The sequence below is a fragment of the Vidua chalybeata genome, chromosome 12 (genome assembly GCF_026979565.1).
Source record: "Vidua chalybeata isolate OUT-0048 chromosome 12, bVidCha1 merged haplotype, whole genome shotgun sequence".
In the NCBI taxonomy this organism is placed as follows: Eukaryota; Metazoa; Chordata; class Aves; order Passeriformes; family Viduidae; genus Vidua; species Vidua chalybeata.
The window spans coordinates 9,845,332-9,871,766 of NC_071541.1; the positions used below are offsets into that span (position 1 = coordinate 9,845,332).

The 26,435-nt window shown below is 43.3% G+C and overlaps 1 protein-coding gene across 3 annotated transcripts in view; it reads left to right on the plus strand.

Annotated features, from left to right (window-relative positions):
* GRIP2 (glutamate receptor interacting protein 2) overlaps nucleotides 1–26,435 on the plus strand; it is a 256,934-nt gene that overhangs the window by 176,946 nt on the left and 53,553 nt on the right. For all 3 annotated transcript variants that reach the window (XM_053953995.1, XM_053953997.1, XM_053953996.1), the window contains exons 2-4: nucleotides 19,496–19,576; nucleotides 22,725–22,860; nucleotides 23,629–23,774. In XM_053953995.1, coding sequence (XP_053809970.1) covers nucleotides 19,496–19,576; nucleotides 22,725–22,860; nucleotides 23,629–23,774 — 363 coding nt within the window. The remainder of the gene's footprint in view (nucleotides 1–19,495; nucleotides 19,577–22,724; nucleotides 22,861–23,628; nucleotides 23,775–26,435) is intronic.

Genomic DNA, 26,435 nt, shown 5'->3' on the forward strand with positions numbered 1-26,435 from the left:
TTGCAATCTTACCACTCATTTTAGCATTTTAAGTGGAATAGACAAAACCAAATGGATTGTTTCAAAGAAGCATCCAGACATTTCAGAAGTGCTTTTTGGGCCCACCACCATTAGGATATTGGTGATTTCTTTTCTTTCTGTCAGTTACTTTCAGACATGTTTTTGATGGGACATTTTAATAATAGAGAGATTTTTTGTGTCCTTCAGAATGGAAGGGTAAGAAAACGCAAAGTAGCAGTGATGTTTTATGTGAGGTGGTGTTTATTTTCTATTTAGAGTGAGTAGTTCTGCTGATAGGAGGGTGATTGTGTTTCCACAAGAGCCTTTGTAATCCTGCTGTTGGAGGACTTCCCTGAAATCCTTTATGGCCTTTCTGAAGTCCAGGAACATCCTCTACATTTTGCTCTAGCAAGCTTCGTATTCAGTTAGTCCTTACTGCAGGATCATTGCAGGAATGGGCAGAGGAACAGAACTCAATGAATCTCCTTTGTGCTGCTCCAAGTGACCCACTGAAGATCCCATCCCAAACCAGCCCATGTCAAATGTTAATTGTGGACAGCACAGACAACTTCGGAAGACCATTTGTCTTTCAGACGTAACCATTTGGGTGACTTAATTATTTTTGATTTTTTAAAAATACAATTTGTATAGAAGGCAAAGGAAGAATAAAGATAGTAGATGGGTGAGGATGTTCAGTGCTCTTCTGTTTGGGTTTGTTGTTTGGTTTTAGGTGTGGGTTTTTTTGCTGCCTTTAGAAGCCATGTTTTTAGCATGAAATGGACTTTCTGCAGACCAAGAAGAGCAGAATTTCCTGTCCTTTTCTGAGACTGGCAAACTGCACCCTTTATTGCAGGGTGAGAATGGCCAGAAAAAGAGACCTGTTAATAGATCTCTGCCTCTTCCTGCTCTCGGTTTTCAAGGGATCAGCTCCCCTGTTCCCTCTCTGCTTGCCAAATAAGCAGGGGAAAGAATAGAAAAAAACATGCCTGAGAGGGATAGAAAACTAATGTGAGGAGCTAGAATAAGACAGGAGGAAATCTTCATAGATAAATCTCCTAGGAAGAAAGATTTTATCTTTCTTATTGAAGAATTCATCACAATAGTGCTATTTAATATAAGTCCTGCTCATCAGGCTGCTTACGTCACTTGTCAGCTTTGCCTCAGTTGCAGCCAAATGAAAGATTAAGAGAAAAACAAACTGGGGTGTGTGTACCAAGACAAACATCTCTGGGTCTGAATCACTGATCTTAATTTCCTTGAGCCAAAACTGGGCAGAGAGAGTTTGTGCTGTCCCTCTGCCTTGAGATAGTACTGGCCATACCTGTGATAGCATCCATCCACATTGCATTTGAATATATCCAATCTGGGAGCACTGCATCAGCTCAAATTAATTCAGTACTCTAAAATATTAAGGAAAAGCTTTGCTTATTTGTGATTTCAGTGCCTTTGCATTCTGTCCTAACACAGATGACCAATTACTCCTTTCCCTCTGTGCATCACGTCCAAATATCTGAAGAGAGTAATAATACTTTTTTCCCTCCTCCCTTTCTTCTTTTTAGCATAGACAACTCATCTCTCCTCTCCAGCCTCAGAAGTTGTGGTCTTGCAGATGTCTGGCCAACCTCCACCGATTCAACCTGAATGAACTCCAGCTGGGCCCCATGGTTGTTGAGCTGTGGTACCCAGGCCTGGGGACTGCATTCAAGCCAAGGCTTTTATCAGTGCTGACCAAAATGAAATGATTTCACAGATTTTGTAGACTATACCCACCTTGCTTGTAGCAGGGTGTTAGCTCTTCCTGCATATGACATGGCACTGTGGATTTACATTTGCTTTGCAGCCCACAGTATCTGAAGAGTCCTTGCTGTCACTGCGATAGTTTTCCACCATCCTTCATTCATTAGATTGTTCCTGCCTGGGTCTGGTAGCTTGCATGCCCCTCTACCAAACTGTACATCTGTCTTTTCATGTATGAGTCACTGTGGGTTCAAAATCTACTTCCCAGCCTGCTTCCAGTCCCTCATGCCTTGTGGCTGTCAGTAAACTCAATAAGATCTCTGCAACCATCCAGGTAGTTTAGTGAAAACTTTGAGCCATACAAGGCTGGTGGAGGATACCCACAGAACTTCATTTAATACATCTTTCCCTCCTGATTGTGAACAACTGATGAATTTTCTCAGTGTGTGGTTTTCTAATCAGTTTTGCATACACTTCATAATCATCTGTATCCTGCTTCCCAAACATACTTACAAAAATAGCATGTGAAACAGTGTCAGAAGTATTTCTAAAATTGAGATATAGCAACTTGCATTTTCTGTCTATCCAGAAATGTTACTCTCATTTGGAAAGCAATTGAGTGGGCATGACTTATTTGTGGTAGATCCAGGTTTGCAGTTAGTCCTCCTCGTTTGTTAACAGCTCACACACAGATAGCTCCAGGAACTGAAAGAGAGGGTGATGGATTTGTCATTCTCTCGCCCCCACTCTGGTAGCATGCTGTTTTGGTTTGGTTTTTTTAAACTGAACATCACATTTTATTCTTCAGCCTTGTGATGTCGTACCCCTCCTCCTTAGGTTCTTAGGGATACCTCCTGATGGCTTTAGGACTTTGGTGACCAGGTCTCTAAAGTTTTGTTGACTAAACTTTTAAGTATAAATGGGCTGATCTGTGCTGTCAAAATGAATTCTTGCTCTTTTCTAGAGATGACCCATTCCACTGAAATTGCTCTTTTAGAGAAGAAAACAGATGAAAGTAATATCCTACAGCTTTTCATGGCCTATAGAAACAATTTTTTAAATTCAGTTTTTCTCTTCCAGTTTGGAGGTTACTGAGTTTTTCTCTCAAATGCTTGTGGTCAAGCACATCTTATCACTATAGATTTGTTAAGAGAAAGATGTTTTTCAGTGCAAAGGCCAGGGAGACTTGATACAAATATTGGTCCACAGTGTCAGTTGAACAACTGCTGTAGAGGTTTTCTCTCCAGTGTTAAATGTTGGAGTCCAGTTTCCAGCCGAGGCATTAACCTCTTAATGCTTAAGAAAATTTCATTGCCACTGGAAGAGGTTCACTCTGGCTTAGAGGGACCCATAGAAGGGGACTGAGTTTCATGTGGTATGTTAAGTCCTGCTTTTGGCTTTATGTCCAGGATCATTGTTCTCTATAATATTTGTTCTGTTTTTTTAATCCATGGAAGACAGTGGTAACTGCACTGCCAAGGTGTTTGCATATATTAGGGCATGTAGGATTTGATTTCTTTTGAAAATGGACTGTTAAAATTGATTGTGTGAGGATGCCAATGTTTACTGCTTGTGATATTATCCACCTAACTCAAGGAAGGAAATCATGGAGTTTTACCCAGAAGGTTAGGAAAAGGTATTGGGCAACTTGGAGGGAAGGGCACCTCTGCTTTTGTGTGCAGCCATGTGTAGGTGTTGCAAATAAAAGAAACAATTAAACCTGGCAAGTAATAATAATCAGAAAGATGTGCTAATGCAGAGCTGGAGAGGAAAAAGTAGAGCAAAAAAAAATATTTAGCAATGTTCATCAATTGACAATGAAATGCTACCAGGCATAAGAACATTTAAGGATCTTTTCAGCTGTCGGTTCAGCTACTGCATAAATTTTAGCATGTGAGTAATCCCATCAGGGTAGGCATGGTCTTAAGCCTTGATAGGATGGGGCCCCCAGGTCATTGTACGCCTGTCTATTCAAGGTGGCAGAATTTGGTTTCAAGACAAACGTGCTTGTGTGGGCGTTAGGAAATTCTGGGTCTGTGACAGTCTGACTGCTAGTCTGCTTCTGATTTTTCTTTCTTATAATATTATTATTATTATTCTTTTCATAAAAAAAATTACTAACTGAGCTTGATGTTCTTAGCCACCAAGTTTATTAATCTGTGGATTTACAAATCAGTCTAGTAACTTGAAATGTGCAAAATCACACAGGATGAAGAATTTCTCTCCCTCCATTCCTAACAATTGCCACCCCTGATTTTTTTATTTCAATTGAAGTATTTTTTTTCCTTTGACCGTGTGTTTTTGTTCAAGGATCTGATAATTACATGCTTGGAGATGATGGCTTTTCAAAAGCATCTTTCCCAGCAATTTTCAACTGGAGATGTGGATAAAAATATCTCCCCATTTTTTATCAGAAATGTTTTCAGTAATGTGCAATTATGAGCTCTGCCTTCATTCAATTCATCCTGGAAGAATTTGCTTCACAGGGAAATTCGTTTTCTAGCTGCTGTAGATGCCAGCATAGTTGGCAGCTGCAGGTTTTGTGGGGAAGAGGGAAAAGAAAGGCCCAGAAATTAAAACTGCTGTGAAGTAAATTGATCTCAACACCTGGAAACCATGAAAAGATGGAATCTCACACTTTTCTGTAAAATCATTGTTAAACTGCTTTGTTTGTCAGTCCCAAAATGGCCCTGTAAATTATTTAGTGTAGCTGAGAGATGTAGAGATGATCCACTTCATCACTCCTCACAACTGATCTGTTTCTTACTGTGCAGGTTCATGTTAGCAAGGTGGAAGGCATTGTGGTTTTCTTCCCAGCAGTACTCCAACTTCCAGCCTTAATATATAATCAACACTTGTGTGGTTTATCATAATGAAGCTGGGAGGTAAGAGCTGGCTCAGGTCTGGGGAGAACAGCGTTGGTGAGAAGGACTGGGGAGCAGTTTCAAAAGCATAAACATGCTTTTGTCCTGGGAGGCAAGAACTTGTGTTGGAAAGAGTATGATCTGGCTTCCTGCTGCCAGGTGTGTGGATGGAAACAGGATTTGTTGCATTCTTCTGCATCATTGCATCTTCCTCTTTCCCAGAGGAGGGATGTAGGTCCTGATCTGGTGTGTGCTTCTGTTTTGGAGGTCATGTGCCAAGTTGTTTGCAGAAATTGAGTAAACTAACTTGTTTGAGACTCTAAATAATTCTTCCCTCCCAAGTTCTGTCCCACCTCAGAGTCCTCTCAGTACATGGGGAGCCCAGAGGTGAGAGCACCCTCAGCCCCTGCCCTGTGGGAGCTCTCACCTGAGGCTGAGGGGAGGGTGGGATGGTACAGCTCCAGACATTTGCTTTTCCAGCCAAATAGCTGCCTTCAGTCATGGATCTGCTCCTCGATCTTTGAGCAACCACATGCATGACCATACAAATGATGAGGGTCTGAGTCAGACCTCCAGCAGTCCTCACTGTTGTGCCACCAGCTCACATGGTGGAGATGTTGCAGCAATAATTCTGCTTTTCCATAAGATTTCAGTGGAGATCCTCTCCTTTGCCCTTGTGGCCGTGATGGCTGATCCATACAGGGTTCTTACTGCAGAGAATCATTCACCCTGAAATGTGAGGGAAGTAGCCTGCTCCTGCCCCAGTGATTTACAGAGGATAATTTCTTTATGGAATGTGGTGCCATTTGGGTAGGATTAAACTCTTGGCATCAGATGAAGGTATGTGTTTTGCTAAGGGTTTTTTTTTTTTTTCCCAATAATGTAATGCATTTCCCACACAACCCACTGTATAAACAGATCCTGTTCCTTCCTGCCGTGAGACGCTGTGCTCTGCTGCTCCTGCTCCCAGAATGCCTCCAGTCTGCAGCCCAGCAGCCCCCAGGAGCAGGGGGCATCTTGGGGCTCCATCTCTGCAGGTTCAGCCTCAGCTGATGCCTCTGCAGCAGCGAAGCCATGCAGGGGAATCAGGAGGATGTGAGTGTGAGGTAGGAATGGACTACACAGGATCCTGGGATAGAGCCATAGAGGTATGCCTGGAATCAGTGGGAAGATGCTCAAATATGTGCAGATCTGGATCAGACAGCCCAAGTGACTTGTAAACCTTGTACCTGTGGAGTTAAAATCAGATTGAAGTTAGGAGAGCTCAGAGACAGAGGGTGCATCTCTCATTGCTTCCTATTTTCCTCCAAACCCAGGTGTCACTCTGGGGTCCATTGCTCCCTTGCCTGTCCTTGCTGTGCAGCATGTGGATCTTCTCCCTGCCATTCCCTGCTCCTTGCTGCTGTAGCCAGGCCATGGAGGTGACTGCTGCCATTAAGGTGGTGGCAAATACCACCCAGCTCCAAGCTGGCTGCAGAGACAGTTGAGAGATAGGTGCCATGATTTGTGAGGCTGGACAAGAGACTTGAGGCAACAGAGAAAATTGTGTTGTTGTTATTATTATTATTAATAATAATAATATCAATAATAATAATAATAATTTAAAAAAAGAATCAAAGACACTCTTCTTCCCCGTTGCATTTCAATTTATCCCCAATCTTCTCACTCAAGCAAGCTTAGAAGACAGGCCCCATCACTTAGAGGGGGGATAAGCATTCACCTTATAGGAACTGGAAAACCAAATGTTTGGAAACTGTGGTGGAGGCGGGTGAGCAGAGCTCCAGTGGCTTTCCCTCCTTTGTAAAGGACCCTTTATAATTCAGCAGCTGACTCCAGCAGTGTCATGAGCTATAATAGGCAATTAGCTCCTAGCAGATTTATGTGACACTGTGTTTTATAAGCAAACAGTCATGTGTGTTTAGTCATTAAATGGACCTGCTGTATCTGATGTTCACAGAGACAATGTCTTCCCTCCCCTCTCCCTGAGCACACACTCAGCTCTCCTGCAGCAGTGTGGATGCACAGACATCCATACTTGTGTGAAACTGGTGTATCATCAGCAGCTGCCTTTGGTTCTGGCATGCAGTGGCAAGAGGTAAACTTTTGGCAGTATTTGCTTTTGGAGAGTCCAGACTCCATCTGGAGGTTAGAGAGGTGGGAATGGGAGATACCTGGTGCAGGGATGTCCCCCCGCAGTCCTGAGGACCTTTGGTGAGGTGAGGGGCTGGATGGGCACTTGCGCAGCACCCTGCTGAGAACTGGCATCCAAGTGGTTGCAGTGCTCCCCAGACTTGAAAAGTAGTTAGGTTTAGTATTCATAGTTAATTTTAGATACACCTGCGCATGCAGCTCTTCCACACATCCATTACACGCTCTACAGAACCTGTTTTAATTTTTATTAGCTCAAGTGCCTCGTTGAATCAAAATTAAGTGGGTATTTGGAAGCATAATGTGAAGCATTACATTTAATGGTCTGTGTTCCTGCCTGGAGAAAGGCTGTCACATGCATCTTCTTCCCAAGACTCTGCGGTCTTTAGCTACACCTGAATTTTCCTGAGTTCTTTGCTACTTCCTATCGTCTGTAAGCTGTAAAACGCCCAGCTGCAACCTTTCAGGTGCATGTTGCATCTTTTCAGATGTGTGGCCTTATTCTGCTGCAAACCTGCCTGGCCTTGGGTAGTGGTATGTGGGGAGAGGGCAGGTTTGGGGTGCAGGTGGAGCTGTGCTGCTGGAACTGCTCAGCCCAGCCCTGGGAGAGCTCCTGTGCCTCTCCCCTTCTTATCCAGGTTCCCCTCTCCTGTTCAGAGGGGAAGAGGTGTCTGCCTGGGGCAATGCAAAACTGACTTTTCCCTCAGTCCTAGGCATGAGTCTGCCTGGTCAGAGGCACGAGTCCCTCTGGCGTTTGTGATGGTTGGGAGAGCTGGGACTCTCACCAAATTGCAAAAGCTGTTTTAACCAGTGTCCCCATTTCCCAACCTGAGGCTTCTTGTGGCCATGCCTTGCTCCTGGCTAATCCTTTGATTGTTGTGCTTTTGGGTTTCGAAAAAAAGGGAAAATTAACCACAGAACTATGGGGCATGAATTCTTCACAGAGCAGGATTTCCATATGAAAATCTCAAGTTGGCTTATAGGTACTCACAAGAAACATCTTTGTGAGATTTTCAGAGGGTCACAGCTTGCAGCATTTTGTTCTGAATTTCACCAGGAGTTTCCATGTCTTTTGTGAATTCTTATGCTGGCTGAAGCTGAGACTGGGTTCTCCACCTGTTTTGTTTCACCTGTGTGATAGAAAGCAACTTGAAACCAGAAAAGCAGTTTGCATTAAAGCAGCCATGGAAAACAGCTGGAATACATTAATAAACTCTGCTGAAGCAGGATCTCATCCATCTTTTGTACTGAACAGATGTTTGTTTTCATCAAAGTGGTGCTGTGCTGATCTTTGACATCAGCCTGTTTGGAGGCTGGGAGGTTGGCAGAGTCTGAAGCCAAGTCAAGGCTTAATGGGAAGCAAGAAGTGGGCAAACACAGGAGCTGAGCTTGTTGGAAGCAAGATATAATGGGCAATTCAGGCAAATTTTTAACAGCTGGTTTGAAGAGATCAGCTGCACCAGTTCCAAAATCAAATAACTTGGAGCTTTGGAACTTTCATATTTTATCTTGTTGTCCTGCTAAATCTGATATTCCCTGACTCTTTGATTTCTCTCCTTCACCCTTCTTCCTTTCATTTTAAATGAGGCTCTTGCTTACTCTTTCTTTAGTCATTTAGCTATAAGCTTATTCCATCTCTCACACAGCTCCCGTGAATCCTCCTGACACAGTCTAGGATAAATCAGCCTGGGCTCATACATGGGCCATTGCATAAGAGATGGTTTGTGTGTCAGAGTCTAAAATCTACATATGTTTAGATCAGTCCTGAAGTGGGAACATCTGTATGTATTAATATATAATGGCTTTTAGCACATGAATGAATAATCTAACTCCCACGATTTGGTATTTACTTTCTTTGAAACATTGCTACTTAGCTGAACACTGAGGGAGAATTATATTTATGGGAATTAAGTCTTAGTAAGGTTTAGCAGTGCTTTGTGGATAAGCTGGAAACAAGTCTAAATGGGGTGCCAGAAATCTTTCTTTTAAAATAGTTAATGCTGTCTGGAATGTCTTCCTTATTTTTTGACTCCCACTGGCTTTTAAGCACTTTGCATCAAAATGCAGTGCAAATCTGGGATAAAGCACCTGATTTGCCACCTACTGCATTAAATGTCTTCCTCTGTGATGTCACCTTCCTGCAGCACCAGCTGTCTTTGCAGTGCTAAAATAGGTTCCTAAACCTTGGGGGCTGCACTTTGAGCTGGGGGCTCCAGCTGGGGCATCACCCTATTGCTGGCAAACCTGGCTGTGAGATGCCTTGGTGCACTGCCTCATGGGATGATGCAAAAAGCTGTTGGAGATAAGTTTTACCTGAATCTGTTTGCTCACTTCACACCTTGATCCCTGGCTCATGCTTTTATTAAATGTTACTGCACTGAAATGCATCTCTTCTGTTGCCTGATTTTTGTTGTTTGTTTTGTTTTGTTCTGCTGTTATGCTGTGGTTTGCAAGAGTTTTCTTATTGCTGTTGGCACTGAGATGGACCTGTATCAATTTCATCCACCTCTTGAACTGGCACTGTAAATCTCCCAGATTTGATCCTTCATTTAATTTTCTGTGCCTTTTCTCTGAGTCAGAGCAGACTTGTAATTTGGAGCAGAGAGAGGGTGCTAACCTGGATATGTGGTAGGGTGACCTTCCTTGAAAAAGCTCTCCTGGACTCCCTTTGCCCACCCCTTGTTATATCTTGCTGGTACAAGTGTTGCTTATGTCAAACTGATAAGATGAGCAGGGAAGCAAGAAGTGATTTGCTTTTCCAGGAGCAGAAAGAAGGGTTTTTTCCCCAACTCATCTAAGGAGCTGTGTTTTCTAAAAGGTTTCCTTAAGCTTGGTTTACCTCTCCTCACTTGGTCTCCACATGGACTGCTTTAAGTTTAGAGGTGCTAAAATTTTGCATGTGCTCTTTGGGGCACATGGTTTTACTTTTGTAACAAGGATTCTCTTTAAAGTACTATAGAAGTAAAACAGAAAATGTCATTACAACATAGCTAAGTCCCTCTTTGTAAAGGATTACGAGGCTGAATGTTGGCACAATGTCTTTTTGTCACCTCATCTCCCTGCCTGGTGAAGAATCCAGTGGTTTTTCCTTTGCTTTGTCTACTGCCTGTCACAAGAGATTTGCTCCTGACAATTTGCCTGCTGAACTGGGAAAAGTTATCTGTCTGTAGCAAAGCCCAGAATTAAAAACTGTTGTCTCAAGCCCCTAATTTACAAACTCCAGGATATCCAGTGATAGTTTTCATTACTCCTGTTTCTATTTCAGAACTCATGCTCTGGCTTTTTCCTTCCTATCCAGGTATATATTGGGAACTGGGTACTCCAGTTTTCCTCTGTTTGAAATTAAACATCTTTTCACCATAAAAAAGTAGCTCAGGGAACCCTGTCAGTCATTGCTTTTTGTTTCTACTGCAGTAATATTGATGTATCCTTCTGCTTCGTTTGAGGGGGGATCTTCAGCTTTGAGCTAGTCAAAACTGCAGAAAAGACTTATTATGGACAAAAATTACCCTTTCACTGAACTGTGTTATTTCTTTTCAGCCAATTTAATTCCAAAGGGCTCCTTCACCTGTTTTGTTTTGGGGTTTTTTTGTAAAACTGGGTTGTGACTGAGCCATTCAACGTCTAGTCTCACTCCCTGCATAATACAGGTCAAAGAGCTTAGTTCCTGTGAGCCATCCTCTGAATTGCCTAAGGGCTGCCAAATGCTTCTGAGAAAGTCGTCCATCCATCATGCCAAGACATTCTGTAACATAATGTCCAGGTGGTTATTTCTTTGCATTCAGTGGAAGGAGAGGACATGCACATGTTCCAACATCTAGGATGCATCTATAGCTTTCCTTCTCAAATTCTGGCTCTCTAGCTCTGCACTGAAGAGTTCTGTGCTCTCCTGCCAGGCTCACACACCAGACCAGACTGCCTTCTTCCTTTTCTTCAGTACAGCCCTACCTTGTACTTCTTAAATTCCTTCGCTCCCTGGAAAGTTAACAGCCTCTTGATTTAGCAGTTCTTTTGTAAGAACTTGGAGGATGAAAGACAACAAGTACTGTTTTTAAAGTAATCATAATAGGGATCAAAGGAGAGTTTGTGAAAAGCAAAATAGGTGCAAGAATTTGCTATCACTATCACTGCAGCAAATTGATCTCCATTTCAGAAGATGGAAGTCCTGAGTTCTCCCTGTTCTAGCACCCCCAAGCTGTTGCTTTATGCTTCATTTTCCCACCCAGGCTGTGCATGAGGGTGCCCAGCTCTTGGCACTGCCAATGGCCCTTGAGTCTTGTCTCCCTGTCTTCTCCCTGGACCTCTGTGAGTCCAACCCCGGCATTAGGTAAGACAGTAAAAACCCCAACAAGACTCCAAGATGAAATATATTTTAATATGGACATTGATAATGCTTTTGGCTTCAACTATTGATATATCAAAAAATAAAAGCTTTCGCCTGCTAAGGTGTAGCTTTTGACAAGCTGCCTTAGTTGGAAGGCAGCTTGGAGCCAAACCCTGTGCAGTGAAAACATTCATGATGGTTTTCATTAGAGCAAACCTCGTTTTCCTTTTTTGACTAACTCCAGGGTTTTTAAAGAAGTAAGTAATAGTAGTCTCTAGACTTAGGTGGCACCAGTGATTTGAGTGCTAAAGTCTAGTAAACTGACAGTACTTAATTTCATTTAATTGAAAACCCACAATAGAGCTGTCTTTTATTATTTGATTTTACTCCACAGTCACTTAGCATGGCATTTGGAGCTTGAAAGAAGGTAAGTCCTCAGGGTTTGGATTCAGCAGGCTGCATTTCTTATCCACCTCCATATTTAAGAAAGAGTTTGGAAGCTTACATGGAGTTAATAGGGAGAATTGATTCCCTTGCCAGCTAGGATTTACTGCTGTCTGCTGCTTAGATTAATAAATCCAGTTGTATCTAGTGAGGCATTCTTCCTTGGGAATGATGTTAGACTTTATTGGTAATTTCTCACCATATTACAATTGCTAACTTGGATAATTTCCATGAAAGATCAGTCTGAAAATGTATCTTATTCCTCTTGAATTTTTACTCTTCAAAGTTAGTTTCTTCAGATAACACAATCAATATATCAGCAATATTTCATCTTTCCAGCTTAGTGTTGGACTCTCCTCAGTACACTCTATGCTGCTTAATAAAAGAAATTGCCAGATTGACTGGAAAATGTAACATTAATAACATCATTTCAGGCACTAGAACCATTGAGAAATAATAATCTCACAGAGCTGATTTTTGCACTATTCTTGTCTCTTGTGCACAAAATTACTGTGAATGCTCTGTGTGAGTCTGTGTGTGCAAATGATCTGCAAGGGGGTGAGGCACTGCAGGGCTTCCTCTGCCACTGGGTCATCCACAAATATAAACCGATGAAGCTGTCTGAAGATGCCTGGAAGGATGAGAAGGATTACAGGAAGAGAAGGCTCTCCCCATTTCTCTCTTTCTATTTTTTAACACTAGAAATGCAAATCTTGCTGGGGACTGCTTAAGAAAAGTGAACAGAAGAGGGATCTTCTTGGTGTTGATGTTGTTAGAGGATTGTTAGGAAGAAATGGATAAAAGTGAAGATTCTTGGGTATTGTTTGGGAAAAGCTATTTGTGCTGAAGATCCAGCCTGTGAAATCCCTCAAGCAGCTCTTAATAAACCTAATTTAATGCACAAAATCATATCCTCACCAGAATCAGGAAAGAGTCATCCCTAATACTTTTAAAAGAAAGAAACAAAATTACAGGCTGTGTCAGAAGTACAACATCAGCTCTTCTGTGAACAGAAAAGCAATGGAATGTTTCATTTCTAGGAGTTCTGCATCCACTATCCCCTGGTCTCCTCCTTACCACGCAGAGGTAAATGAGTGGTGAAGTTGGTCTAGATCTGGTTTGTACAACAGCTCTTTGCTTTTCTGAGAGCAATAACTTAAGTCTTCTCCACTCAAAACACATTTTTATTGAAAGTGACAAGATTATAAACCTCTTTCAGGCTGCACTCTCTCCCCTCCAGGTTGATGGATATTGGCCACTGGACTCCAGAGGTGCAGAGGACAGTAGATGAACAGCATGGGAATTTAATTTTTATACAAATCCAGGAGAGACAAAAAAAAGAGCTGGTTTTAATATTTTTTTCTTTTTACTTTTATGAGTATTTTTTCTTCCATCAATACAGCTTGAGGTAAAATTAAGAACTGCTTCCAGATCCTCTATCACAGAGTCCCTCGGATGTGCTGATTAGATAAAGTGATTCTGTGTTGGCTTCAAAGCAATAATGAGAACAAACAATGCATTGTAGCAAGGGCCCTGGTATAGAAAAGACATGCATGTAATGGCAGGTTGAATGTAGATTCTTAAATTGTGGGGTTTTTTTTCCTTTCTTCCTTTTGTAAATTTTTTTTTCTTTTTCTGGAATGTAATGTATGTAATGAAAACATGAGGAGCACCAGATGTTGGCACTGCAAGCTGAGTCCACATTCATTCTTATCAGATGGGACTTGGATCAGACCTTGAGAGGTGTTTAATATCCTGTGAAAGTTGATGTGAGTTAAACCTTACCAAAGCCTGGCTTTTCTGCAGAGCCAACTTAAATGGGTTTTGTGCACACAAAACTGGTTTACTAAATGCAGAAACTCTTCTCACATCTTCATGAGAAGCAGGAATCTTCCATCACTGCTACAGTCTTGCAGGGGGTAAGAAATATGCTCTTGTATCCCTTGGAAGCCAACCTGCTTGGTAACAGAGACATGTTCTGGCTCATATCTTGGTCCCATAAAGGCCACTGCTGTGCAAATAATTATCTATAGCATTTCATTTGAAAATGATTGCTTGAAACAAATTGTTCCTATAAAAGTAATTTTGGTTTCTTATTAAAAAAAAAAACCAGAAGAACAAAGCACGGAGTTTCTGTTGAACAATAGGCTATTGTATTTTCCTAGAACTGATTTCTGTGAATACAACAGCAGGTGTTATGAAATTCTACATGCCTGAGAAGGGTTGGTAGGTGAATGAATACAGAAGAAAAGAAGGAGAGATGTAGAGGGTGTGGGGAGATGAATTTCATGCTGTGTCTATTGAGGAGAAGAAATTAAGAAGTACAACTTCGTTTTGGAATACCTTTGAAGTTTGGACAAGTTGTTCCTGGCTCAGGAGCCAGGAGCAGCAACTACAGAAGTGGATGGAAGAGCTGCCACAGCAGCCTCTGGTGCCACAAGAAGCTGCAGCTGATGGAGCACGTTCCCAGGCCAGGGCTGGGAACACAGCATCGTTGCAGTAGGGCTGGCTCAGGGACTGGCAGCAGGTTGATAACAATTCTTTCCCCCAGAATTATCTGGGAAAATGGGATAAAGCCCAGTTGTTGTTTTTGGGGCAAGAGTCTTATTTCCAGCAAGGGTGGTTCTTGTACAGCATGGCTGTTTTCCTGGGATGTTCACTCAGAAATTTCTGATGAGAGAAGTTAAGAGGAAACTTCCCCAACTTCTCATTTGTCTGTGAGTGCCTCCTGAGTATGAGCTGGGAGGGGATTTGTTGCCAGTAAAGGAATAAATAAGAGGCAACCTCTGCAATTTTTACCAGATTTGTTGATACATGTATTTATGAAATTAGGGAGGAGCTGCTCCCTAAATAACTTGGTCTGTTCTAGCCTGAGCTCACTGGTTAAGGGGAATTTTTTTTTAATCTTCCTGGAGCAAAGGAAGGGAAAAGCATTTCAAAACACTGCTTGACTTGGGATTAGTGCTGTGGGAGAGTCAGTGCCAGGGCACCTGGAAGTTGCCCTGGGCTAAGGGAAGGGGTAGAGCTGTGGTGGATACTGGGTTTTTCACTCGCATTCTTCAAGCCCACCCTACCTTCTGAAGAATAAAAAGTGAGAAAACACTGGGCCCTTTTGGGGTTGGGTGTGTTTGTGGTTTTTTTTGTTTTTGTTTTTTTGGGGTTTTTGTGTTTTTTTTTTTTTTTTTAATGCAGCAAGTTAAAATGAGTGTGATGAAAATGAAATTGTGATGCAGAATCCTAAAGCAAAAGGCAAAACTGACTTTCTGTTTTCTTGTTTTAAGCACAGGAGCGTGGACTATCTTGTCTAAGGTTTTAGTGTATTTTTTGCTATATGCTTGGATTAGTTTTATGTAGGGCAGGATTATGCTTTAGCTCAACTTTTCCAGTATTCCAGGAAAAGCAGTCTAGAGATCAGTGATAGATATGTTTAATCTGTTTCTTGGGGTTCTATTTACTTATTTTCTTTGAGTTTAATGATACAGAGCCAAAGCACTGTATTTGTAGAGATGAGAAAAGACTTGAGCAGCTGTACTGGTTATAGTGAACTCATGTACAGATTTTCCAAGGGCCTGAGGAGCTGTGGATTTAGATAGGCAGAAGAAAGTTCAAGCCACCTGCTGAGGAAGGCTTGGGGAAGGTGGGATCCTTCATGCTCCTTGTCTGAAACACACATGTGAAGGAGCTCTTGCTCTGCAGTGAACTTTGTAATTAAGTACTTTCAGGAAAGCATGCAGTCTGTAACAGTATTCAGTGGGCTTTTGTTTTCCTGTCCTGGGCTCTCTGGATCTGTCTGTCTCCCTTGTTAAAGGCTAAGTGCTTTGAAGATGGGAGGCCACCAGTGTGCAGAGCTGACAGCAGCACTGCTGTCCCCCAGCCTGCTGTGGTGGTGCTGAAATAACCCAAACTGCCTTCGGGGAGTTGTGCTGGAGGGACAGTTGGGTACAGCCTTGCAATCCAGCCCAAATCCATCACTGGAGCATGAGACGCCTCTGGCTGTGCTGCCATGTGGAGTGCCAGCCTGGGGAGAGTGGGAAGGATTGTGTTACTGTCATCCTCTGATGACGGTCCAGCCCCTGGCCAGGCTGTGGTGAGGGCTGTGTCTTGTGGGAGCTAAAAACCAATTTCAGATTCAGAATGGGTGGCATAGATTTATCACTTTCCCCCTCCCCTCCTTCTGATAATATATCAACTTTTTAAAGGTGATGGGATGCCTAAAGATGCAGCTAGATTATTATAGTCTGGTTTTGAAGTACATGTCTGCATCTTCAGGCACTCAGAGATCTTTAAAATCCCAGGCATTGAAGGTTTGCTCCCAGAGCTGCCGTTTGAATCATCACTACTTGCCTGACCCATGCTCCTGTACCCTCTGCTGCTCTTTGCCTGACTACAGATAAATGCCTCCCTTGACTTACAGAATTAACTCTCCTCAAAATGGATCAAATTGCAATTATTTTTAGTCATTTGTATTTCTGCTTCCAGCCCCATGCTTTTATTCTAGTAAAAAAATACTGGCTTGCCTTAGTGTGAACAGCTTTTGGTTCTTAATGCTGGTTTGGTATTCATTTCTCTAAACAAGGAATGCAATTCCCTGTAGCAAAATAACTGTCTCCAACTGTCTTTTTTCCATTAAACAAATGGGAGTTTTTACCTCTTGGTCTTCCCATAAGATTAATGCACTTTCTCTGCAGGAACTGTCTTAAAGTGATCCAGGAATCTGAACAACTTGCAGACATCAGCCTAATTGTCACAGAATCTGATTTAGCCAATGCTCATTTTCATTAAGAAGTGATCTCTGCTAATAACAGAGACTAATAGCTCTTCTAAATGAACAGAAACCCCAAACTTTAATTTTTCCCCCCACAGGCAGGGATAATGAACTCCTAAATCAGTGCTCTTTCCAAGGGAGCCTTTCTTCCCCCCATTTTAACAGTTTGTCTTGGCAGCTAACTGATGTCAGGAGATCCTGGTGCCTGTGCTTGCAGGGGCAGTGGAGTCTGCCCTGACTGTCCTCTATTCTTACCCCCCAGGTAAAGCATGGAGATTTTTCCTGTTCCTTCATCTGTCCAGTTTGTTTTTGAAGGAACGAGATGGGGATTCTCTTATTTATTGTCACTCTACATGTTACACTGACATGTATCACTGTTCTGTGCTGCTTCTGCATGAGAGGAGAGTTCAAAGCTGTGTGGGAAGATGTAAGGACTCAGAAGTTCTTATCTCTCTGGTGTTATGTAAATAGTAAGGCATGTAAATAGTAAAAACTATTGTCAAAGACTTACAGGAACTTTGTATGTTGCCACAGATTTCCGTCAATAGAGGGATCAGTATATGGAAAGTGCTGCAATCTCAGTTTTATTGAGGTTCTTACACACTTGGTGAGCTTTTCTGAAGGGTCTAGAGCTAGCATTACTATCACTGCTTGAAAACCATCAATTACACATCTTTTTTCAGAAGATTTCTGGCTCTCTTGGTGTGAGAGAAAAAGCTTGATAAATACAACTCTAATAGCTCCAGCATGGATTGCTTGCAAAAAGAACCTGCATGGGATTTAAAAAGAGAGCTACTTTCCCAATTTTTAGGAGAAGAGAGGTTTATGGATTTCCAGTGCTTGGATTGATGCTGCAATTTTGGCTGACTGAGCAACCAGGCTGGTTAGCAACCTCACCCCCAAACTAGTGCTGTGCTAGGCAGAAGAAATTACTGAGAGCACAAAAATGAGTTCCTTTATAAAAAAACCCCAATGTAACCCCTTGCACAAACAAAAAAGTTCATAAAAAGTGACTCCATTATTACCAGCTTGAGTGGCAGAGCAGGAAATCGGCTGCAAGTGAACAAAGAGCCGTGCACATGGCACAAATGCCAGTTCCCATTTCAGCAGGCCACGTGGGGCAGCCTCCTTTCCTGTTCAAATGTTTTAGCCAGATAATGAGGAGAAAAACCCAAACATTTTTCACATAATCAACTGAGTTTGGAAGGGAGGAGCAGTAGGACAAGGGCAGCTGTGGTGCTGAGTATTTGCTGGCTGACATGGCTGTCAGGAGCAGTGGGACAGGGCGGCGTTGCTAATTGCCGGCAGGACCTGTAGCTCGGGTCACTGCTCTTGGCCACTTGGCTGCTGCTGGAAGCTGTTGTTAGTGCACAGGCAACCTGGTTTCTTGCTCAAAGGGAAGCCAAGGCATGTTTGCCAAAAGCTGTTGGGCTAGGGAGGGCAACCCGATAGCGAGTTGGTGTTTCCTATCAACACTGATGGGGGAAATGAAGCGCAGAAGGGTGCTGGTGCCTGTCTGGTGGGGCGGTGTGTTTATGGGAAACAGATGGTTCTCTGCTTCAGTTTGCCAGCAGATTATGGAGCTGGCTTTGAACCATCTTGCGTGGTTTCCCAGGAATGCAGGGATCCCATCCACAGCAGAACCTCGCTGCCTTGAGCGCGTTACCTGGGGGCAGAGCTGGCAGCAGTGCTCTCATGTGGAGGGCAGCTGCATGCTGGGGTGGTCCTTGCCATCTGCAGTGGCCTGTGGCACCAAAGGCACACTGATGCTCCAGGGCCAGCAAAAAGTTCCAGCCCTGGGTGGCCCAGGATATGTTGCAGGTGCCTTTTGCACAATTACCTCCAGTGTTGAAAAATGAACCTTGTGCTGGGTTTCCTGAGCTTTATGATTCCTCTTCCAGTGTGCTGCTGCATTTGGGAAAGAAATAAGGGGTAGCTGTTGGGAATGTGGGCAGGGAGCAGTTGGATTGGCATTGTCCTGTGCTCCCCTGGGAATTGCCACCTTCCTTTATACACCCAAACCATCCCTGTTACCTGACTCTGCAGTTCTGCCAGGGATGAGGTGACAGAGAGAAGGTAAACCAGAATATTAGGAAAAACCTCCTGGTGAGAGAGACTAAGATTTGCACCATTTTTACTTTGCCTATGGAGAAAGCAGGCTGCCAGCAAACTGAACATTGGGATTGAGTCCACTCTGTACAGACCCTTGTCTTGAATGAGGCTGAATTAAAATTTTTGTTCACTTTGCATGGAGTGGGACAAGAACTTCTTTGTACCTTAAATGTAACTTATTTAAGGGCTGTGGACAGGAATAAAGGGATAAGGTTTTCACTAACCTATATTTATACCATCATGTAAAACTTCTGAACCTTCACAGCTACTGAAAAATTCAAGAATGTGGTCACTGAGAATGGGAGTTATTTGGTACTACATGGTTACTGGAAATTATTGATTGGAAAAGTGCCAGCTTTTTATGACATGCCATAGAAATAGACATTTTAGATGGATAGAAATGAGATCTATAAAAGCATGCTGCCTTCCCTGCAGATAAACTCTGTGATAACTCTGTAGCAGTCTTCCAGTAGGACAGTACAAAGATATTTAGATGCTTTAAATTTTAGCTTATGCTGGACAGTGTATTTACAATGTATAATGCTATTCTCTCTTCACTCTTTTTTTTCCTTTTAATTATTTAAAAGAGGGTGCTCTTTATATTGTACAGAGGCTGGAACAGCAGCTAGAAAAGGTGACTCTGAAATAATGGGATCTAAAGGAATAGGCAATTTCACTCAAGTATAGTGATTTAGTGCCCTGTTAGTATCCTGATGTATGACTGCATTTCCAAATACCCTAAGTTTTTTCACAAGCATAATGACAGGCTTGAAACTTGTGATGTGAATGCCCCAGCTTTCTCTATCCTCAGCTGTTCCACATAATTACAGGAGTAAGGGAATTTTGTTCTCTCTTATCAGCTTAGCTCCAAGAAGAATAAATCAGATAATGTTACTGCCTTCCTGTTTCCCTCTCTACAAGGTGAGAGTCCACATGGTGCAGTGCAAAGCTGGGGCTCATAATGTTTTTTCTTGCCTGCAGTCTGTGATACAGATGTGATTCCAATTTTGATGTCACCAGTACAACTTCTTAAAGAGCTCTGGTTCAGTTGCTTTTGGTTTTTGGTACTAATTTCAGCTTCTGTGTTTGCTCTGCTCACAGATGATGGCCCTTACTCAAAGGGGAGCAAGGACTCTGGTGGGATGGACACAGCCCTGGTCTCCAGGAGGCAAAGCATCCCAGGTAAAGGAGGGGATCAGCTCTTGCTCCAAAATATTGGGGGATCCATTGCAGTTTACCTAGATACCCCTAAAATGGGTAAAACCCCTCAAACTACTGATTTTGGTGCATCTATCAGCAAAGCTTTTGCTGGAAGACAGAAATGGATGGTGGTAACTGGTCTCAGTGAGTGGTGTGTTACTGGTACAATCCCTGTCTTGTGTGGGCCTGTTGACAGTAATTACAGGGAGCTGGGAAAGGACTTATTCCTGCACTGGACTGACACTCACAAAGAAGAAAACAGCAGCAAAGGAGAGAGGGAAGAAATGCTGCCACAGCTGAGCTCATCAAGCAGGGAGGGAGACTGGCAGTGTCTGGCAAGCTTCGAATTTCCCACATCTGACTAAGTTTGTTTTGATATTTAGTCAGTCACAGCAAATTTTTGTGTGAGATAAACTTTCCCATGCAGAAACACGCTGGGGGCTGAAGAGGAAGTGGAGAAGTGGTAATTCATTTGCCTCTGCTGGCACTGGGCTGCCTTGGACAACTCATCTCCTTCCTAGGAAAGCCAGGGACTTGGTTTTGACTTCTGGCTGCTAATGACCCAGTCACAGGGTTGGTTTAATGTGTTCTAGGTAATGGGGAGGAAGCGGGGCCCTTCTGCTATTGCTTCATCATTCAGTACTTATTCCAGAGGACATTCTGCATCACATCACTGTATCACACCACTGTAGTGCAGCCCTGATGGGGAGAGGCTCACAAGAGCCAGTGCATCCAACAACCCCAGCTCAAGGCATCTCAGTGAAGAAGGAAAAATTCAGGTGTGCTCTTCCTGCCCTGGGATGCAAAATCCAATCATATTTGCCAGTAGAAGAAATCCAAATCTGCTCATATATGGTGCTCAAACACTATGTCTTGAAGGACCAGATCCTCCTCCAGCTCACTTTTACACTGTGTGGGTCTGTGACAGTGGCAGTAGATTTATAGAAGCATGGGTCAAAATTCCTTATGGCTGACCTTGATTAGTTGATCTCAGGGATCTGCCTTTTTTGCAGCAGTAATTACTCCTTGAACCATAACAATGGATAATTGCACTCTGGGAGTTCTCATTTTAAACACTTATCAAGGATCAAAATTAAACCCCGTTGAAAAGCTAACAATCTCCCCTTGTGGCACCATCTGTGTTGATCAGTCATGTCTGTAGTTGAGAGGAAATTTGCAGGATGGTGCCGGATGTTGTTCTTTCCAGCATGGTGGCAAGCCCCCCCAAGTTTCTGGCAGCCCCTGGGCTCCTGGGTTGGTGAATTGAAAATTAACTTACTGCAGTTGGCAAGGGATCAAAACTGAGTTTAAAGAGCAGAAGTATTATGGACCTGACATTTTTACAAGGAGCTGCCAGTGCCACAGTAAATGGGTGCCCAGCAGTGCCTAAACGCCTGCCAGACCGGAGTTGGATTGCAAAGAGGTTCCCTACTCACATTAATCAAGTGCACAGATTATTCTTGGAAGTGCTTTACAAAACAGGTAGTGCATGGCAGGACTCTAAGTGGGCTGCAATTTCTGGTGTCCTGGTGGCTTTGAACAGGAGCAAAGTGCTGGTAATGAGGCACCACAGTGCCAACAGATCCTGTGTTTTGGATGGGTGGAGGAGGCCCTGCACCAGTATGGATCTTCTGTGTCAATATGCTATTTAAGGGCCCTGCCTTGCTCTGGAAGTCAGTGTGCAAGAGGTTTCAAATGTTCCCTCTCCAAGCAGAGCATCTCATTTAAGCCTGGTAAGGCTTGCCATGTAAACAGGCACCTGGGCCATTTGCAACATGGGGCTTTTGTCCACATCTGTGGGGCTGCTGTTTGTTGTGTGCTGCCAGTGCCCATCACCACCTTCTCCTCACAGCCTTGGAGAAAGGCACCCTGTGTGAGGGTGACTGGTTTCCTCCTGTAAAATCATGGAAGATTTCAGTGCACTGAGATAGTGGAGGTGGATGGATAATGCTATAGACAAACTGTGTAAAAGCTTCGGAGAGGAGGCTCTGACAAGGCGTGGATGTTGCCCTATTTGCCCCAGGGCTAGTACCCCTTTGAGCAGAGTGTGAGGTTTGTTGTATGCAGTATTGCAGAGCTGCCTTTTGCCAAGTCTTTGGAGCTCTTGTTCCTTAGGCCAGGACTGATTCACCTGCTCAGTTACTGCCCTTTCCATGCCAAATCCAAAAGCTGGAATAATGTAGGAAACCTATTTTTGCAAAACCCAGACATGATCTGTGATGAGATCAAAACTGATACTGGGTTGGGCTTATATGTAGGTGCTAGACTGACAAGAGTGTTGCCTTGGACTAGAAAAGGTAAAATGTGTACTGCTTGCAGCACCCACAGAAGCAGTACTGGTGCAGCAGGTGTGGGGTGGGCATCCCCTGGACCTGGACCTGTGTCTGGTGGCAGGCAGCGCATGTGGAACAGGTCATGGTGTCAAAGTGACTCATGTCTTCAATTCCAGCTGCAGATGAGGTGGTAGGAGGGGCTTTGACTTGGACTAGGTGCAGATAGGTGAGCAAACTGCTGTGAATGAGTGAAGGTCATGCCTCCTCCTCCACCCTCTGATGATGGCAGGACCTCACCCCTCTCCACATTGTGTTCTGTATCTCCCAAATATATTGATGTCTCATGATAGTTTTTTTAGTCACAGTATTTTCATATCCACCCTGTTTGGTCCATCCAGGCAGCTACTGCAGGTCCACATCTCCTGGCTGCAGGAGCATTCTCCTCCTGTGTAACTGTTAGCACCTGACAGTTCTCTTAATGCCCTCCCCACTCTATATCAAACATAATTCCTGAGGTGGTCTCCCTCAGGAATTGCTGAGCTCCCAATCACCCTGGTTTTGAATTTTTCTACTGCATCTAGCATCTTGAAACACAAGGTTTTTATTCTCTCATAAACCCATATGAGAGCCCTCTGCCTTGTCTTCCTTGGTTCTGCCTGCCAGACCTGCCTGCAAACATTGCTGTGAGTCTACCAGGACACACTTCTGTTTTACAACTTAAGTTCAAATAAACAGAGGCTTCTTCTCCATGCTAGTTGTTAAAATCTACTTTCCCACTACCTGTAGGAAAAGGTGTCCTTGGGATTGAGGGAATGTGCCTTCCACTAAGTTGTTTGTCTTTATTCCCAATCTTTCAGAGGAGTTCAGAGGGGTCACAATTGTGGAGCTGATTAAGAAAGAAGGAAGCACCCTCGGTTTAACCATTTCAGGTGGCACAGACAAAGATGGAAAGCCAAGAGTCTCCAATCTGAGGCCGGGGGGACTGGCTGCAAGGTGAGAAATGGAAATGGGGTGCAGAGAGCACAGCAGGAATGGAGAGGAATAGTTGCATGTTCCAGCTACTGAATGAATAGAGTTATAATTAAAGTAGTTGGCACCCAAGACCCTTTTTTCAAGTGCCCCAGAATGCAAAGTTGTTGCTTCAGGAAGTAGAACATGTTCTATTTTGAGTTATTTCCTATGCTCTGTACAATTATGCTCTGAAATTTTTTGTAGGGATATTTGTGGTTCTGTGAAATTAGGCAGCCTTGTCAGGAGAGCTGCATGGTACAATACATCTTGATCAAGCTAAGTGGTTTAATATTGTATCTGTTCTGAATACTGAGTGTATAAGTAACATTATTGGCTCAGAAAAGGAATGGGCAAAGAAAGGCTCCAAGAAGCAGGAAAAAGGAAAGAGTAATTGAACAATTTTGCAGAAAACAGGCACAAGGAAAGATGTTTTCTCTTTCCCTGCTGGATTTTTTCAGACAGCTCTTGGTGTGCTTTTCTTTGACTGATTGCTCTACATGAATAGGAACTGAGCAACAGCAAAGAGCTTGTGAATACGTACACTGCAATTGTTGCTATATGTACAGATCTGAACACTTGCCACTGGGAAAGATAGATGGCTTCAATTTTAGTACTTCCCTCTGATAGCAGACACATGCAATCAGACAGCAGAGATCAGTCCAGCATTGTTGGCTTGTTCAGAAAGTCCTACAGTTACCAGCCAGCTGGAGACTTTGTGCCACCACTGCTCTTTATTTTATTTCTTTGCAGGAGTGACCAGCTGAACGTGGGGGACTACATCAAGTCGGTGAATGGCATTAACCTGACCAAGCTGCGGCATGACGAGATCATCAGCCTGCTGAAGAACGTGGGCGAGAGGGTGGTGCTGGAAGTAGAGTACGAGCTCCCTCCAGCCGGTGGGTGCCTCTCGGACAACGCTGCTCTCTCTTCTTGGCTGCTTTTTGTCCTGGGGTGCAGATGGGCTTGCTTGTGCAGAGGTGCCGTGGCCAAGGCAGTGTCCAGGGGCGTTTTGCTGTTGCCTTCATCTGCTCGTGCGGGCGGTGGAGGCTGCCGAGCTGTGTGCAGTGGGAGCAGAGCACTTTTTCCAGCACAGTGGGTGCCTGTTCATGCACACTGGCAGGGGATGGCTGATTAGGTCTGTCTTGCCTCGGAGTGACTTGACAGCACAGGCCAATCTGCCTCCTGATGCTGCTTCAGCTTCTCCTTTTCCCTTTTGGAGTGTGGCTACAAGAGGTTTAATTCAGTCTTAAACATGTATTACCAGATGCCCTTTTCTGAACTGTGGCAAATGCTGTTAGTCCTCAAGAATCTTTGAAGTGTTATGTGTTTTTAGAAGGGAAACTGAAGCAATCTGCTTTCCAGCTAAGGGGCCCTGGCAAAAGATGGCAAGCCCAACTAACAGGGCTTATGTCCTGTCATGGGAGACTATATGCTCTTGCTCCGATTTGTTCTGATGATTGATGTTTCTGGTTAAAACAAATTCCTCTATACAGTTTCTCATCACAGTCTTTCCATTGTGAATATAATCCCCCCAGTTATTACTCGTTCATTTACCCATATCAATCAGACAATGATTGGGCAGAAGAAATAGAACAACTAAAAATAAAATGACAGGAAAAACAAAACTAACGAAATCTAGCATTTTGCCCCAGATAGGAAGATATTTTACACTTCAGAGCTTTGCTGTAGCTGCTGCCTTTAGATGAAAAGTATTGAATATAGAAATGACTGTGTAAAGCCCAAAAGAGTAAAATCTAATCAGGAATAGATGAATCTGTATCCATCATTCCCCTCTCTTCTGCTGTAAATGTTAGTAAGCTTCTGCATGCACCTCTGGTAAAGCCAGCTGTGGCTCAAGTCTTACATGTTCTCATGCTCCCTAGAGATGACCACTCTTAACCTTTCTCCATGGTATTCCTTATTCTCTGTGATATTCCTTATGAGGAATCTGATAAACTGAACTTGCCAGCCAAGGAGTGGTGCCACCTCAATCAATAGCAGCAATGCTAGATGTCCTCAGTTTCAAATGAACAGAAAGAGCACACTGAGATAGTGACTTTTCTCCAGTGAGATTACTGGGGCTGTTTATGAATGGTCCAAACAAAGAAGCACTGCAAAATACAGGGAATTGTCAATTATTGCCTGATTCCAATTCATGGTGGGCTTTTATCTGCTGTAAGGGTTTGTTATCACTGTGTATGCTCACCCCTCTCTCTCTCTCTCTCTCTCTCTCTCTGTCTTTCCCTGGGCAAAGAGCAGAAATACAGTGCAATTCAATAGCTTGTGCTTGTGGGTTTGACTTTTTCTCCCCACTCTGTAATTTCCTGCTTTGAAAGGGATCTTGCAAGCCCAAGTCTAATTTCCAGGCTACTGTGTCCTATCATCTCTGTCTTAAATAAACCAAACCCTGTGTTAACACTGGCTTAGGTTTCCCAGCTCCCACTGATCTTATGAGAGGCTGTTGAAGCGCTTCATACTTCAGTGCTTAGGACAGAAATTGGATGGCTTCTGAACTCATTTGTGGAAACTTTATACCCTTTTCTTGGTATCTGAGTATCACTCCTTGGCTGGGAGCCTTCCTGTGCCCTGAGCACTTCCTTCTGGAGTATTTCTAGGCAGTGTCCCTGTTAGGTGTCTGCGCAGCAGTAGCAGCAAAGTGGGGACAGTGTTTGGAGGTTTATTTGGCCTCACTGTAGCTGGTCCCCAGGACTGTCTGCCTGCAGGCAGTACTGTGCCTCCATTGTATGGCTTTTGGGTTAGCTTAAGGGCTGGGCTAAGCCTAATTTGGCTGCAGGTTTCAAGCCCTCGGGTGCTTGGCAGTAAGGATGAGTGTGGTCAGTGAGGACAGTGAGGAGATTTGCTTTGAAACTCCCCTCCTGAACCAAGGGAAATGGCAGTGTGGATGTGCCTAGGGCACCCTTCACCTCCAAGTCAAGTTCTTGGTCTTTTTTTCTGGATTATTCTTGTGGCTATTCATGGAACTTGATTTGAAAATTAGGAATTTTCAGAGTGGACCAGGCTGAAATGTCACATGCAGTTCTGGGTGGAGAAAACAGGGAAATTGTCCCATATTCACTTCAGTAGTGCAATAAATCATTAACTAGTAGGGAACATCAAGAGATGGAAACCACTTCTTTCTTTTTCTCTTTACTTTGTACATTTTTTATTTTGTACAAATAGTACTGTGTATTTAACATAAAAAACCTGAATTGCCCCTAGGATCAGTTTAAAGGATTCGCTTAATCTTTTTTAAAATCCAAAATATGAGAGGTAAGGGAAAAAAACCAACTTTATGCATTGAGGATTTGGGATTTTCATTTTCTTTAAGGTCAGCTGGTGACTTGATTCCTCATGCTGCTGCTGTTTTTTTAATAAGTTTCTATCTGTGGCGGAAGCTTTTGAGAAAAGCTGAATGCATTAAAGCCAGTTGATAAACGAGATGGTTTTACTTGAATGTCAGGGTATTAACCAAGACAAATTTGAGGGGAGATGCACAACACTGAGCTGGTGAAATCATCCTAAAACCTGATGGTTGGCTCACGTGTCTGGGTTGGGCT